The sequence below is a fragment of the Thermomyces lanuginosus genome (genome assembly GCF_041956635.1).
Source record: "Thermomyces lanuginosus strain ATCC 200065 unplaced genomic scaffold VTN49scaffold_29, whole genome shotgun sequence".
Taxonomy (NCBI): Eukaryota; Fungi; Ascomycota; class Eurotiomycetes; order Eurotiales; family Trichocomaceae; genus Thermomyces; species Thermomyces lanuginosus.
In genome coordinates this window covers 1-14210 of record NW_027192363.1, presented here as the reverse complement: position 1 = coordinate 14210, position 14210 = coordinate 1, and the positions used below count along the sequence as shown (strand labels likewise).

At 52.6% G+C, this 14210-nt stretch overlaps 5 protein-coding genes across 5 annotated transcripts; 3 read left to right on the top strand and 2 right to left on the bottom strand.

Moving 5' to 3' along the window:
- Positions 1-894: 894 nt before the first annotated feature.
- VTN49DRAFT_3481 (uncharacterized protein) lies at positions 895-1474 on the top strand (the record flags this gene model as incomplete). The annotated part of the gene is made up of 3 exons (XM_069411322.1): positions 895-960; positions 1050-1283; positions 1358-1474. 3 exons carry the CDS (start codon positions 895-897, stop codon positions 1472-1474), a joined length of 417 nt encoding a protein of 138 aa, XP_069267952.1.
- Positions 1475-2388: 914 nt separating this feature from the next.
- Positions 2389-6470, bottom strand: VTN49DRAFT_3480 (uncharacterized protein; the record flags this gene model as incomplete). Its single annotated transcript, XM_069411321.1, has 3 exons — positions 2389-2746; positions 2805-6124; positions 6180-6470. The coding sequence occupies 3 exons, from the start codon at positions 6468-6470 to the stop codon at positions 2389-2391; spliced, it is 3969 nt and encodes a 1322-aa protein (XP_069267951.1).
- Positions 6471-6834: 364 nt separating this feature from the next.
- On the top strand, positions 6835-7639 carry VTN49DRAFT_3479 (uncharacterized protein; the record flags this gene model as incomplete). The annotated part of the gene is made up of 2 exons (XM_069411319.1): positions 6835-7044; positions 7133-7639. 2 exons carry the CDS (start codon positions 6835-6837, stop codon positions 7637-7639), a joined length of 717 nt encoding a protein of 238 aa, XP_069267950.1.
- A 124-nt stretch (positions 7640-7763) lies between these two features.
- VTN49DRAFT_3478 (uncharacterized protein) lies at positions 7764-9340 on the bottom strand (the record flags this gene model as incomplete). Its single annotated transcript, XM_069411318.1, has 4 exons — positions 7764-8402; positions 8452-9038; positions 9088-9160; positions 9284-9340. 4 exons carry the CDS (start codon positions 9338-9340, stop codon positions 7764-7766), a joined length of 1356 nt encoding a protein of 451 aa, XP_069267949.1.
- Positions 9341-11769: 2429 nt separating this feature from the next.
- VTN49DRAFT_3477 (uncharacterized protein) lies at positions 11770-13444 on the top strand (the record flags this gene model as incomplete). The annotated part of the gene is made up of 3 exons (XM_069411317.1): positions 11770-11946; positions 12010-12407; positions 12463-13444. 3 exons carry the CDS (start codon positions 11770-11772, stop codon positions 13442-13444), a joined length of 1557 nt encoding a protein of 518 aa, XP_069267948.1.
- Positions 13445-14210: the final 766 nt, after the last annotated feature.

Sequence of the window (14210 nt, the reverse complement as noted above, 5' to 3'; positions counted from 1 at the left end):
ATCCCTACTCGGGGCCGACTACGATCACGTGACATTGGTCTGTGGCCAACGCCGTGCAGGACTGTACCGAGGTACCGGTCCCGGTACCAGTACCGGATGCTCTCAATATCCCCTGAATCTTCCATATCACGAGAGCAGGCATGTAAACTTACGAGTAGGATCTAGACGGCCGTGTCGGTTTAACAATCCTTGATAAGCGGACCCAAGGGCTGATATGAATCTCGGCGAGGACTCGCACAGTCTGCAGAATGAGTCGAAAAAATGACAACGTCAGACCGCTTGTTTGCAATTCCTTCTCTGGTATTTTGATATGCGCGGTCGGCGCGGAATGATACGCAGAATAACCTCAGACCATATGTGACCAACACGAAGGCAGCGAGCATATGCCAGACAAATCGCGACCATCAGCTCAATTCGCGTGTTTTATCCGACAAATTTAAATAATAATGTTGGGGACGCAGGAAGCGCCCGGCTCACTTGACCGCCCCCGTGAAAACTTGTAATGACGTCACCAACCGTATATGCTACATAATCTCGGTCAGGGTCATTGCCGTCCCGGTGCAGTACGGTCTTAGTCGCTGGAGCTGCAGGACGTTCATCTCTGTGACCTCATGAAGCTCCATTTTCCCTCGGCTCCTTGGTCCTCAAGCTCAACTCCATTCTCTCTTCGGCAAACGGCTGGACCTCCCCTCCATCACCAGCTCCATTCTTCCGGCTCTCATCCAGCCATGCCGATGTTCAACCCTAGGCCTAACCCTAGCCACTCTTTTTGCGCTAGGAAACCTCGTCGGCGCCGGCGCTGCATATGTATAGCAGGTAGGCTAGTTACTTGATGCTGGGAAACCTGTGGTAGATGTGGACAACGCGCAGGGCCCAGAGGTGCAGAGAGCCTCAATGTTCTTGTTTGAAGGAGAAACCGAGAGTAGTCGAAACGAAACTGTGCGCGGGACCGACCGCAAGGTACGTAGGTCAGGGAACTCGCCGCTACCGATCGAGCAGCTGCGAGATGTTATCGACGATGCTTGCGCGCGAGCCGAACGGTCCGATAGGTCCGGCAGGGGCACGTCGAGATAGAAGTACTTCAGCGCGTCTGTCACGTGGGCGACGTGGCTGATCAGGGCGGAGAGGTCTTCAGCATTTGGTGGAGGGCTGCCGCCACCGCCACCGTTGGCGGACGAGAAGGAGAAGAGGGCCTGGAGGCGCTCATGAGGGTATCATCGGCTAATGCGGTGTCAATCTGGATGGCACTGGCGATCGGGGATGTCACCGACCGTGCATGTGGTGTATAAGCTGTGATTGGGCAGTGCGTTGGGTCAGGTTGCAGCTCTGAGCTTCGGAGAAGTCTGATCTTCTCAAGATCATCCCTGGCTCGTGCGCGTGGGTCGTGGAAGTATTTACGTCTCCGCCGATCGACAAGGAAGAAGTTCTCGAATCTTTCCGCTTTGTGCTATCGTCACGACGTGCAATTTCGTAACCAGATGTTTGGTCTACTTTGAAAAGCTTCGATCGTAACCGCGTCGCGGACTCGGAGCGACGTTGGAAACATGCTGAAAGAATGGAATGGAAAGACAAACTAGAAAAGCGCCTCGGGTAAACTTGATCCAAGTATGATGATGATACCGTCTCCTCTTTTACCTCTCGAATTTGTGATTGAAATTGCGGAATATTTAAATCCAGGCAGGTCTTGTCCGGAGCTGGAGAGTTTGCAATGCGCTTGATCCTGATTCAATAGGTACTTGTTCTGATGGCTTCAGCTTTGGGTCTCAAGGCGATGGCAGACGATTTCATGTCCGACCCATGTCCCCAGTGTGGCATATTCGGGCAAGGAGTTTTTGAAAAAGGTCACTATCCATCTGGCACACTTCTCGCTTTTCCCTACACCGAAAGGTATTCGGCTTTGTGGACTGCGTTATCATCATGAATGCCTGGAAGCGGCCAAAATCGCACAGAAGCGTTCCTTCTCGCACACATTTCCCGACAATTCAACATGGTACAGTGCTACCGCTGGCCCAGGTTAGCCAAGCGTTCACCGTGTAAGATCCTTCCGGTCAACATAGGCGTCCGCGCCGCCCATGGAAGTATGGCACACATCCTTGTGACATGGAAACATTCGTTGGAGGACACCCACAACGGCGTACATATTACAGTCTACTTTGAGCTGAGACATTGAGCTGAGACAAATCTTTTGCCTTGGACTAGAACCTGCATCAAGCCCTAGATTATGAATAATGTATTAGATAACACCCGAGCAGCTCAATTATATCCATGTGAGTGAAGATTTATGTAAAATGGATATAATAAGCGGAGATTTAGATATTATACAGCATATCTCAGAAGATAAAGCGATAAGCAAGATAATACAATGGAAGAAGGGAAAATTGAACTTTATCAGTTATCCCTGCTCAGACTCTGCAGGTTCACCATCTCATAATAACGCCCCTTCTTCCGGAGCAACTCCGCATGCGTGCCACTCTCGAAGATGCGACCCTGATCGAACACGTAGATCACATCCGCGTTCTGGATGGTGCTCAGGCGGTGCGCGACCGCAATAGTCGTCCGGCCCTGTGCTGCATTGTCCAGTGCCTCTTGCACCACCTTCTCGGATTCAGAGTCCAGGGCGGATGTGGCCTCGTCCAGGAGAAGGATCTTCGGGTCGCGCAGGAGTGCGCGCGCGATGGCTACGCGCTGTTTCTGTCCGCCAGAGAGCATCACTCCTTTGGAGCCGACGACAGTGTCCAAGCCATCCCTGAGATAATTCATCAGCCATATGCCACTTCAGTTAGAGGGAGGGTGGGAAAACTTACGGGAGTGAAAGAATAAAGTCGTAGATGTTGGCATTCTTGCAGGCATTGATGATTGCCTCCTCCGGAATATCCTTCTCGTTCGAACCCAGCAGAATATTCTCCCGAATCGTGCCTTGGTATAGCGTCGGCTCTTGGCTGACGAGCGCCAAATGGTTGCGATACGAAGTGACGTTCAGCGCCGATATATCCTTGCCATCGACATAAACGGCGCCGGACAGCGGGTCGTAGAAGCGCTCCAACAAAGCAATTGTTGTGCTCTTCCCACAACCGCTGGGACCCACGAGCGCAACGTACTGGCCCGGTTTGACCGTCAGGCTGAGGCCACGGAGTACGGGCTGCTCGGGTCGAGTCGGATACCGGAAGTGAACGTCACGGAACTCGATGGTACCTTCCACTTGGCCGATCTTCTCGCCCTCATCCGAAGACGAGTCAATTTCTGGCTTGCGATCGAGCAGTTTTTTGATCTCCGCGGCGGCGTTCTTCGCCTTGCCCATATCCGGCGCGAAGGAAAACACGGTCCCCGCCGTCTGCGAGCCGAACATGACCTCGGAGAAACAGACAAAGAACTGGAAAATGGTGTACTCGCCCTTCCCCAGGAGGGTGCCGCCGTACCAGAAGCCTAACGCCATGCAGAAGAAACTGAGGGCCTGGGAGGCCGCAAATAGCAACGACGTCCAAGACACTGAGATCAATCTCCGCCTCGCTTGCTCGCGAAGTTGCTCGCGGTAGCTTTCCAGAATGTCCCCCTCGCGTGTGAGCGATGCCACCGTCCGAATGGCCGAAGTCGCCTCGCAGGCGTAGCTGGCAGAATTCTCGTAGGCCTTCTTGGCGCGAGACTCAAACTCGGTGATGGCATAAATCCGATAGAAGCCGCACCCCAGCATCACCGGAAGCACTGAGATGCAAACCAGTGCGAGTTTCCATCCGATGGCCAGGGCAACCACTAAGGCGGCCACCATGGTGGAGATCTGCATCAGGATCGTACCCAGCGTTGCCCCACTGATCGAGGAGAGATGCTTCGTCTCCGTCGACAAGAACGCGGTCAACGAACCGGTACTGTTCTCCTCTTTGTCGAAAAAGACAATGTCTTGCCGCAGCATCGTCCGGAAAGCCGTGTTTCTCGCTCGTCTAATCAGCTTTTCAGAGCAGAAAGCGAACGAAATGCCCTGAATGGCGAAGAGGAAAAATGAAACGATTCCCAGCATCAGAAACATGAGCGACCAGAAATTTGCTTCGCTTCGAAGCTCGTCAAACATAGATGGTGGCAGCGAGAGCGCCGTAATGGCTTTGGCAAAGAAAACCGCCTGCGTGGGTTGACCACCACCAGCCAGAACGGAGAACACCAATCCAATAATCATGTAGAAGACTTCCGGCCGGTTGAAGGAGGCGACGAATTTGAACAGCGTCCAAAGTGAGTAAGGGACTTCCGCTTTTTCAGTCTTATCCCTGGAAAGCACAACGCTGGAAAGGGATTTCCGCGTCGACTGCCGCTCAAGGATCCCAGCATCCTTCTCCAAGTCCCCAAGATCCTTCCTGTCCTCCAGGCTCTTGCCCGTCACAGTCCGTGAAATCTTCTTTTGCAAATCACTGTCATCGTCTACGGTATCATCTTCACTGGCAACGTTGGCCGCCTGCGCATCTCGCTCCTCGTTGAGCTTCTGCGCCTCCACAAGCTTGGCGTAGGTTCCCTCGCGTTCAATAAGCTCACCGTGGGTACCCTGCTCGACAATCTTGCCTCCAACCAAGACAACAATGTTGTGAGCATTCTTGATTGTCGACAACCTGTGAGCAATCACGATTGTGGTACGGCCTTCTGCCGCTTTATCGAGAGCTGCCTGGACGACTCCTTCGGACTTGGTATCCAACGCCGAGGTTGCCTCGTCCAGCAAGAGGATCTTGGGATCGCTGGCGACAGCGCGTGCAATGGCAATCCGTTGTTTCTGACCACCAGACAGCAAGAAACCGCGCTCGCCAACATGTGTGTTGTAGCCATCGGGCAGGGACGTGATGAAATCGTGCGCGTTGGCAATTTTCGCGGCTTCCTCGATCCGCTGCCGTAATTTCTCTCCAGTCTCGTGCTCCAACGGCGTGCCAATCAAGCCGTACCGGATATTCTCAAAGATCGTTGTCGCAAACAGAACGGGCTCCTGGCTGACGATTGATATCTGCTGACGTAACCATCGGAGGTTGAGAGATCGAATGTCACGGCCATCGAGTAAAATCTCACCGCGGACGGGGCTGTAGAAACGTTCCACCAAGCCAACGATTGTACTCTTCCCAGACCCGGATGGCCCGACAAGAGCGGTGGTCTTGCCAGCTGGGATCAACAAGCTCACGTCATCCATGACAGCGATTTCGGGGCGGGAGGGGTAGATGTGCTTGACATTCCGCAATTCGATCGTTCCCTCGACGTGATCCAGGGTCTCTCCGTCCGCCTGCATTGGATCCAGAGGAGAAAGACGGTCGATGGTGGCAAAGATCTTCGCACCGGCGGCAACCGCACCGGTAAATGCTTGAGCGTGGGTAGTTGCGTATCCCAACGTGAACGAACCGATCAGGATCGCCATGAGAATCGTCAGAACCTGACCAATGTCCATCGACCCGTCAACCAAAAACCGGGATCCCATCCAGAACCCTAGACCGTAGTTCAGGTACATGACTGAGAACATGCCCGCCATCATCAAAGCCATGATAATCTGCATCCGGATTCCGGACTTTTCGGCCATTTTGAGATGCTTCTCGTACTGATCGGCCAGCCGTTGCTGGCTGCCAAAGGCAGTGGCGGTCCGAATGGAGCTGAAGACCTCCTCAGCAACGCTGCCTCCTTCAGCAGCGCTTTGGAGGTTCTGCTGGGTGTACTTGACAATGAAGCTGGAGCTGCCTCCCATGATGAAGACCAAGGCGAGGATGGTCGAGGAGCAGATCAAAGCCAGCTTCCAATGCCTGATGTAGGCAATGATAAACGCCGAGACGAAGGTGGACACGGCGGTCAAGGTCAGGCCGACTTTGTGGGAAATGCCATCCTGTATCAGGTTGGTGTCGGAAGTAATTCGAGTGGTGACTTCGCCGGCGCCGATCTTGTCGAAATAGGCGATATTCTGTCGCAGGATCGCCTCCAGGTAGCGCTCGCGGATCTTCCGCGTTGCGCGTTCACCGGTGTAGATGAAGCCAACGGTGCTCACATAGTCGGTGACGAAAAGACCAATGCCCAGATACACCACATAAAGCACATACTTGACCAGCTCATCGGTGAATTCGTCATAGGAGATGGTGTTTACGAAAACCCCCTGAAACGTGTTTGCTAGCTCACCAAAGAAGATCTTGAGTAGCCGGTTAGCATTGAAGTCCGTCCCTTGAAGAAGGGAACCGACTCACCATAAACAGCGGCAGGGCAGCACCCCCTGCAATTGCGCAGAGGGCACTGACGAGAAGAACCAAGTAGTCCCACGCATCTGCATATCGGTAGAGACTGAAGTAGGTTACGGTTACTGACGGCGAGTCCAGCTGTGCCTTCAAGATGTGCTTTTCCTCGTCGGGGAGGTTCTCCAGGGCAGCGGTCTTGTCATCCGACTCTGACTGATTCGTGACGGCATTTTTCTTCTCATCGGCCGTCGAGGGCGCGGATTTGGAGGCCGGATCGACCGACTTGTCGGCGTCGGGCCTCATGGTGGTGGTCTGCCGAGACGTGCGGGGAGCTCCGACATCCTGAATCACAACTAAGGGGACTGCAGGGTTTTTTATGCGACCTCGTGACTGCTGCCTAGCTCCTTGGTTTCAGACTTTTGATCGATCATTCGAAATTAATTTATTTTTTACTGTCGACCTTTTTCCCCAATGGGTTTGACATATCGATGGCTCGGCTGTGGAGTTACCCCTAAGTAGCTTGTTCAGTTGACAGCGGAGAAAGCTTTACACGCGACAGTCACCTCACGTCATGTTATAAACCAGCTAAGATAAAACTTTCATTATTTCGTTGACAAGCTCCATTGCCATATCAGTCAGCTCTGGGACATCGCCATTCTTGCCCGCCATGTATACGCACCGCTCGAACGCACCAGCATCATCCTCGTCGGCATCCGCAGCACAGCAACAACGTCTGGCATCGCGAATTGCCGAGTTCAACCGCATTCATGCCAGCCAACGGAAAGAACGCATCGCCATGCGCGAGCAACGACACGTCGCGCAATGTGTCCTGCAGGATCCGGAGCTTCTTCTCGTCCATGCATTGACGTCGAATGAGGTACGATCCTACATTTGACGCACCTTACTTTCTCTCCTGACGTGGAATTGATCAAGACATGGAGTTGATACAACTTTCGTAACTGTAGAGCATTCTCCAAACCCGCCGTCGATTCACCGCAAAGTTCATCGCCCCGGATAACCCTTCTCTGCAAGAGTCGCTTCTCAATGCCCATGCCTTTCCCCGCACCACCCGTCGAGATCCCGATTCGGACCCTTCCTTATCGTTCATCGATAGTACACTGGGCGCACCGCGGCCGCGGATTGAGGATGTCTGCGAACTGGACGATGAGAAAGGCTGGGCAAAGTATCAGGCAACGAAGTCAAAACATCATAGTCAGCAGAGAACTCCACGCAAGGAAGATAGAGACAAGGATAAGGACAGAGCTCGGCCGAAGAAGAGGTATAAAGATGATCAGTCCTATTCTCCCTCTTCAGCCGGTGCCAGATCTCCTGCACTGTCTCGGTCGGCATCTGGGAATCTTCGTCAGGGCGCTGGTTCGCCTGCAGCGAGGGCTTCGGATACACGTCGAAGATGGGATGATCCTCATGATGATGATGATGTTGCTATTGATGATGCTATGGAGATGGATTAATGATCGTGTTCTTGAGATGTGTTTAACTACATGCATACATGAATCGTACTCATCCAAAGGAGATACAGGAATCAGTCCATCCGTAACGCCGCCCATGTACCTACATGATGACATCAGGCTAATTCTATTTGTTCGCATCTTTTGGCGCATGCTTTGCAGAACTCCCCTTCTCCCGCCACGTCGATACGGCCGGGATGTCCGCCTTGAAGCGTTGCTCTTCCGTGCCGTACGCGCGCGGCGTCAGCTTGATCAGCGTGTGCAACGGAACCTCCATCCAGGGGCTCTGCTCTTGGGACATGTTGTGGAAGTAGGCGTAAATGCACCGAAGCACCGCCTGGTGCGTCACGATGATCACGTTCTCGCTGCGCTCCAGCTCCATGATAATCGGCTCCAGCCGGATGACCACGTCCCGGTACGACTCGCCGCCGCGGTATCGGTAATTGTACTTGTCCTCGTCCCGTGCCGCAAAGTCCTCCGGGTATCGTTCCTCAATTTCTTCGTACGTGAGTCCATCGCAGACGCCGCTGTCGAGCTCGTCGAGTGCCTTCCATTCGAGCTTCTCGAAGCCTGTTTCGGCAGCCAGGTGTCGTGCAGTCTGGATTGTGCGCTTGAGGGTCGATGTCCAGATTACGAATTTGCCGCCCTGTGGAATACCGGACTGTTTTAATAACCCCGGCAGCGCACGCGCGTACGCTTCGCCGCGGGGAGACAGATCGGAGTCGCCGCCAATCTTCCCCAGGAGGTTATACTCGGATTCACCGTGCTCGAGACCTGTTAGCTACCGTTGTTACAAAGGGAGGGATATTACGTACTCGTGACAACCAGATAGACCGAGGACGAATGTGCAGGTTCTGGATGTAATAGACCAGCCGACTAGACAGATAGTCCTTGATCTGGTTGATGACCACCGTCGACCCGACATTGATCAACTTAACATAGGTATACGATTTCTCATCTTCGTCAATCGTTTCGTAAACCTTTTCATAGTTTCGAATTCGATTACGAAAGTCTTGTGCGGCTACCTCAGGGTCCTGCCCCTGGTAGTCTGGCGACGATGTCTTGACTTCGAGAATGTTGTTCATGATGATCTCTTCATCATCACATAGCGACTCCACGAACAGTGTCTCGATCCCCTCCTCGTCGCAGCGTTTCTTAATCCAGGCTCTCCTCGCCTTTGTCGAATTGGTGGCGTCGAGAATGGCCACCACGCCCCGACCAGCTCGAAACCACTTCAACATATCCGACATGGCCGCCTCGGCGGCGGCTCGTCTGAGCCGCTCGCCTTCAGGATTTCCGGGATCGAAAAAAGCCGCCGACGGGTGTGGCGAGACGAGGCGACGGTAGCTTCCGACGTTGAAGATCTGGGCCGGGATGCCTACCCAAGACAGGTAACGGAGGGCTGTTGCAGTTAGAACGAGGCGCAATTAGCTATAGGGTCTCTGCCGTACCTTTCCCCGCGATGAGGCTCTTCCCCCTGGCCGGGAGGCCAACCATAACCACGCATATCTTCGTGTCATCGGGCTGTCCATTGACAAAAGTCAGCATTGAACGCTCACAATCCTGGGCGGTAAAACCAAAATGCAGTAGAAAATTGGATTGATATCGCTGCAATATGCACTAGGTCGAGGTAATAAGGTGCATTACAGGTATGCAAAGGCGTATCCTAGCCTGGGTCGTAGTGGTGACCGCCGTCTGCGTCATATTGCCAAAGGGACGATTCTACTCAGACTCTTCGCTCATCACCTCGAGATGGACTAAAGAGCAGCACAGCTGGAGGCCAATGCTGCACGTTTTGACCACGGCCTATCCACGGAGGGTCTCGTAGTGTTGTTGCACACCGCTCCAGACACGGTGGACGACCGGAAAATAAGGTCGAAGAATTTACCGGCGACGGCGCCGACCATCAGACCAGCCAAAACGTTCAGCAGGGGCCCCGCAAAATTCGCAATTGAGCAGTTTCCGCCGACATGGCGAGGAACCCTCCAGCAACTGCGCGAAGGCGTGGCGCGGTATTATCCGGAGCGGGCACGAATTGAAACCGGAACATGTCGCAGGTCCCGGTGAGAGACAGCCCGACCACTGAGACTTGAGAAACGTCCAGCCCGACACTCAGGGGCCCTTCTAGCCAAATCCATCATCGTCTCATAGGACCGAGTGGCATGTCTGTGGCATATCCGACCGGAGAAAATGCGTATGGTGATGATTTTTTTTAGGCGATGGCGGACGACGGGAAGACCCGAGGCTGGACAACACCACCAAAATCCACATCCCGCCATCACGAAACAAATGGGATTGATAGCGGGGAAAGGCCGTAGAATGCGGGAAAAACAAACATTCTAAACACAAAACATCGATGGAATCACAATGGGGCACAAGCACTCACACTAGCAAAGAAGATTTTGTTGGTCGATTCCCGGCGCCCAGCGTCACCAGATGACATGGTCTCGGTCCTGCGATCGCCGTCGACCTCGACCCCGACAAACACTCGGAAGATGAACACTCGCGGGCCCGGTAGACGGGTCCGGGTTGGATGATTCTTGAAGAATGAAAGTCTCTAGAATTGAATGGCCGAATGTCCTTGGATCTGCAGAGACGTCATCGGTCATCTTTCCGTGGGGCAATTGGAGAACACTCATTGGCGAGGTGGTTGTGTTATCTCAGCTTACCAGACCTCTCCAAATCCCATCTAATGCCGTCGACTATAGCAAAGTTTTCACTGGTGACGAAATCGATTGTGTCTACCAAGAATAAACAAATGAATTAATAGGGCAATGGACAGTTCACATCAATCGTTTGCCACAGCTGTGCCTTCACCGACCGTAATCAGGTGAGCGAGCGCCATAGTCCAAGAGCAGCTAAACAAGCTCCATCGGTGAGGCTCCAGGCTTTGTAGCAGCCTGGAGAGCAGTGTCGTAATAATCATCTTGTGCATTAACATCAGCGCTGCTCTGCAGCAATAGCTGCACAACCCCATCGAAGGGAAAGATATAGCCACCGTACTCATCATTCATGCTTTGAATTTCTTCCAAATTTCCATCCCAATCGTTCCAACCAGCCACATTCTCCCATAGCCTTGAGACCTGAGCCTTTGAGAGATGACAAATGGCGCGCGCCTGGTACTCAAATGGTATGGGCGTAGAGCTTTGCAATAGGTTCTAAAAACTCTTGATACCTTCTCGACGTGAGGGCAGCAGATACGTCTTTTCGACGATTTGCCAATAAACCTGGATGACCCCAACGAGTTGAAGCCCCTTCAACATTGATTCATTTACTGTGACCCCGCTGTCGAGTAGCTGCAATGATCAGCACCTAGCAATCACGCAGTGTTATGGATCCATAACAACACCGCAACCACAAGGTCCAAATCCATTGATTCAACTGCTAGTTGCGCAACGTTACTTTGCTATGCGACTGACAGGATAGAGAGGCCCTTTCCATTGGGAAACAGAGAACTAGGGCTAGGATTGGCTATGGAGTACTTTAGGCCTCAAAGCCCTAGACATGTTGACGGCTGCAGTGGATGAAAGTGTTGTTACTGACCAGCGGGAAGTAGGAGCACCAAGGAACAGCTGAAGTCTTGTTGCAAATAGTCCCTCCGAGTATGTAATTTTGGTTCTGCAGACTTCAGGCGCCAAAGCTTGCTTGAGGGCTAAAATTTTGCCACGAATTGGGGCCCGAGTGTTCCGGATGATAATATATCGCATTTCGTCCTGCCTCAGCATCTCAATCCCTTCGCTAGTACGGGTACACTTGCAGTAGTACGGAGGTAACTTGCAGGGCTAGCCCTAGTAGACTACGGATACTCCGTAGTCTGCTCTCTGATGACTCAGAATCTCCGCATTGTGGATAATTTCTTAGTCAACACCCCGCCTTGCGAGGCTTGGCCCGTCTAACTTTAGGGCAGAGGTTTTTGTTCTGTCTTTTCAAAGAGCCCAGAAAGTCTCGTGCCAAGTGCCTGTCAATAGTGCGCATCCACGGAGTATCCGGTAGTGCGAAAGGATATTGAATTGACTTGACGCTCAGACAGTCCAGCTCGCCTTCTACGTCGCCGCGTCGCGACACGTAGCCCTAAACTGCCTTGAGTTCGTTTTCGGCTAGGGAGAGGCGGCAACAGCAACTCACTGACCGCAATGCAAGTCACATATGGGCAAATAAGTAGCGATGGTGAGGGGGACATAGACGAGAATCAAAAAGATGCGCTTGCAGCGGGTCGAAGCCATCATGACATTATTGGCTCTTTGCCTCTCGAGCTCGTGGTTTTGCTTGTGGAATATCTTGATGAGATCGACATCGTTCGAAGCCAGAGGGTGCGTGCAATTATGCTTAGTACGTGTTATTCGCCAATGCCCCCAGCCTAAACGAGGACCTAGGTCTCGAAGCGATGGTATGAAATCTTCTCATGCGAGACAATCATCCAAAATGTTTTGTTTCGAACGCTCGCGGTACTGGGTAGAGAGACAACGAACGTCGCGGCCGTCAACGCGATGACCTATTTCCGATGGCACCATGGTCTGAAGTCTGCTCGTCCGGTCAAGAAAGTCTTGCTCCCCTGGCCAGATGATGATGGGTTGAAGCCAAGAGTCTGGAAAATGATGTATTGTTCGCGTAGATTGGGCTACGTGTACACCTTACCTGGCAGCTCTGAGCGCAGGGCCGCATTGTGGGATCTCGAGACTGGAAACAGATTAACCCAGATCGACACAGACAATATGAGCCTCGATGCAATCCGACTGTCTGATCGTTATCTGGTCCTAATTCTGTCTGACGGGTGAGGGTATTAATTATTCTTCTTCTTAGAGGCACCGTCTAACACAGAAACATAGAATTGACACAGTTTTGGAAGTGTGGGAAATACACAGACCACTGAGACTGGAAAACAGACGGAAAAAAAGATTTTCTTCGAGGCTCAGCCGTCTATCAGTTGACAAGGACAAAGTTTTCATCTTCACCGACGCGGTGGGATCCCGCCTACAGCCCATCAAGGTTTGGGATCTCCGCTCTGATCAGGTCCGGATGGTTGGTACCCTCTCCGCGAAAACGTCCTTGTGGCACGCAGATGCGGATGAGGACATGCTGGTGACATTCGAGTTCTACTGGAGTACGTATCGGCTCGAAGTGCAGCAAAATAAGTGGTCGTTGACGGACGGGGAGCTGGTTGATCGGAGGAATTTCTGCCTTCAGCAGTTTTATGATGAGAGTAGGCTTGGTCTAGCCAAATCGGTTGACGGTTGGAGACGCTCTTACGGCCGCAAGACAGTGTCCCAACTGATTAAGGATGGGTATACCACGATGCACATCATGTATGACTATGCCATCGACCGGTTAAGCCTCCGGTGGATCGACTGCGACGAACCCATCAACTTTCTCATCCATGCCGATGAGTGCGGCTTTCTTGGCCCGCGCATCATTTACCGCTGGACACACGAGCACATGGGGGTTGCAGTCTTGAATACCGCCACGGGAACGGCAACAGTGCACCCAAACCAATTAGATATGCGACAAGTCAATGCCTACAACTTGATGGGTGCTCGCCCGCCTTTTGAGTTGCGTCATCAGGGTACTAGTGAACCAATGGATCGCTATGCTCGAGTATTTGGCGACCAAGAGGTCTTCGGCGTGGCCAACGAAGGGGGAACGTATCTACAGCTCTGGTTCTTCAATCCCGACTTCGTGCCTGATCTTCCGGATACGGAGCCTGTTCGTCCTGTGGAGAATTGGAATAATCACCAACTAGCAATTAGCTCGTCTGGTCCGTTCGATTTTGATGAATTCAATGGTTCGTTTTCGCAGCGGATCAGCCGTTGAAAGTTTTGGGAGAAGTCCGTGCAGGCTTTGACAAGACGTTGACGAGCCACTCTGCGAGGCTGTCGGTTCCAGGAACGGGTGTACATTCGTTCTGCATGCCGGCTGTTGGAGCATTTCAGGGAAGCACTTCCCCCTCTGATTACTCGGTCTTATCTGCACGCAGGGGTTTCCGCTTTCTCATTTTGACTGGATATCGGTGCCAAAAGGATAGGCCCCTCGCGCAAGTTGACATCAGCGCCTGCCTCCAGCAGTAGCCACACAATCCCCCCTCATGGCCTTGCATGGAAAGCATAGCCATAATTTCCACCTTGTGCATTGACCTCGGCGCCTTTCTCCGACAATAGTTGCACGATTTCTTCATCTCCTTGATGGGAAGCGGCTTGAGAGCATTGGAATAAAAGCCACCTTGTGCATTGATGTTAGCCCTGCCTGTAGCAGTAGGTGCACGATTCCCTTGTGGCCACCAGCAGATGCAGCCTGGATCGAATAAGCATAGTATTGGCCTTCTGAATTGACAACTTCCTCCGGCAGGATATCTACTGTTCGCTGGAGACCAGATACTGATGTGTAATACAAGGGAGTTGCAATTGGCGCGTCTTCCTGAAATCAATGTGCTGAAGAACAGCAGGAGACTGGTGGGAAGATGAATTTCTGAATTTCGCTGTGGTTTAGGAAGCCCCCACTGTGGAATATCGTTCCAACTAGGCTATGCGAGCCCTACAATCAGCGCCAGGGCTAGGTGGGAGGTTCAAAGACCATTAACCAT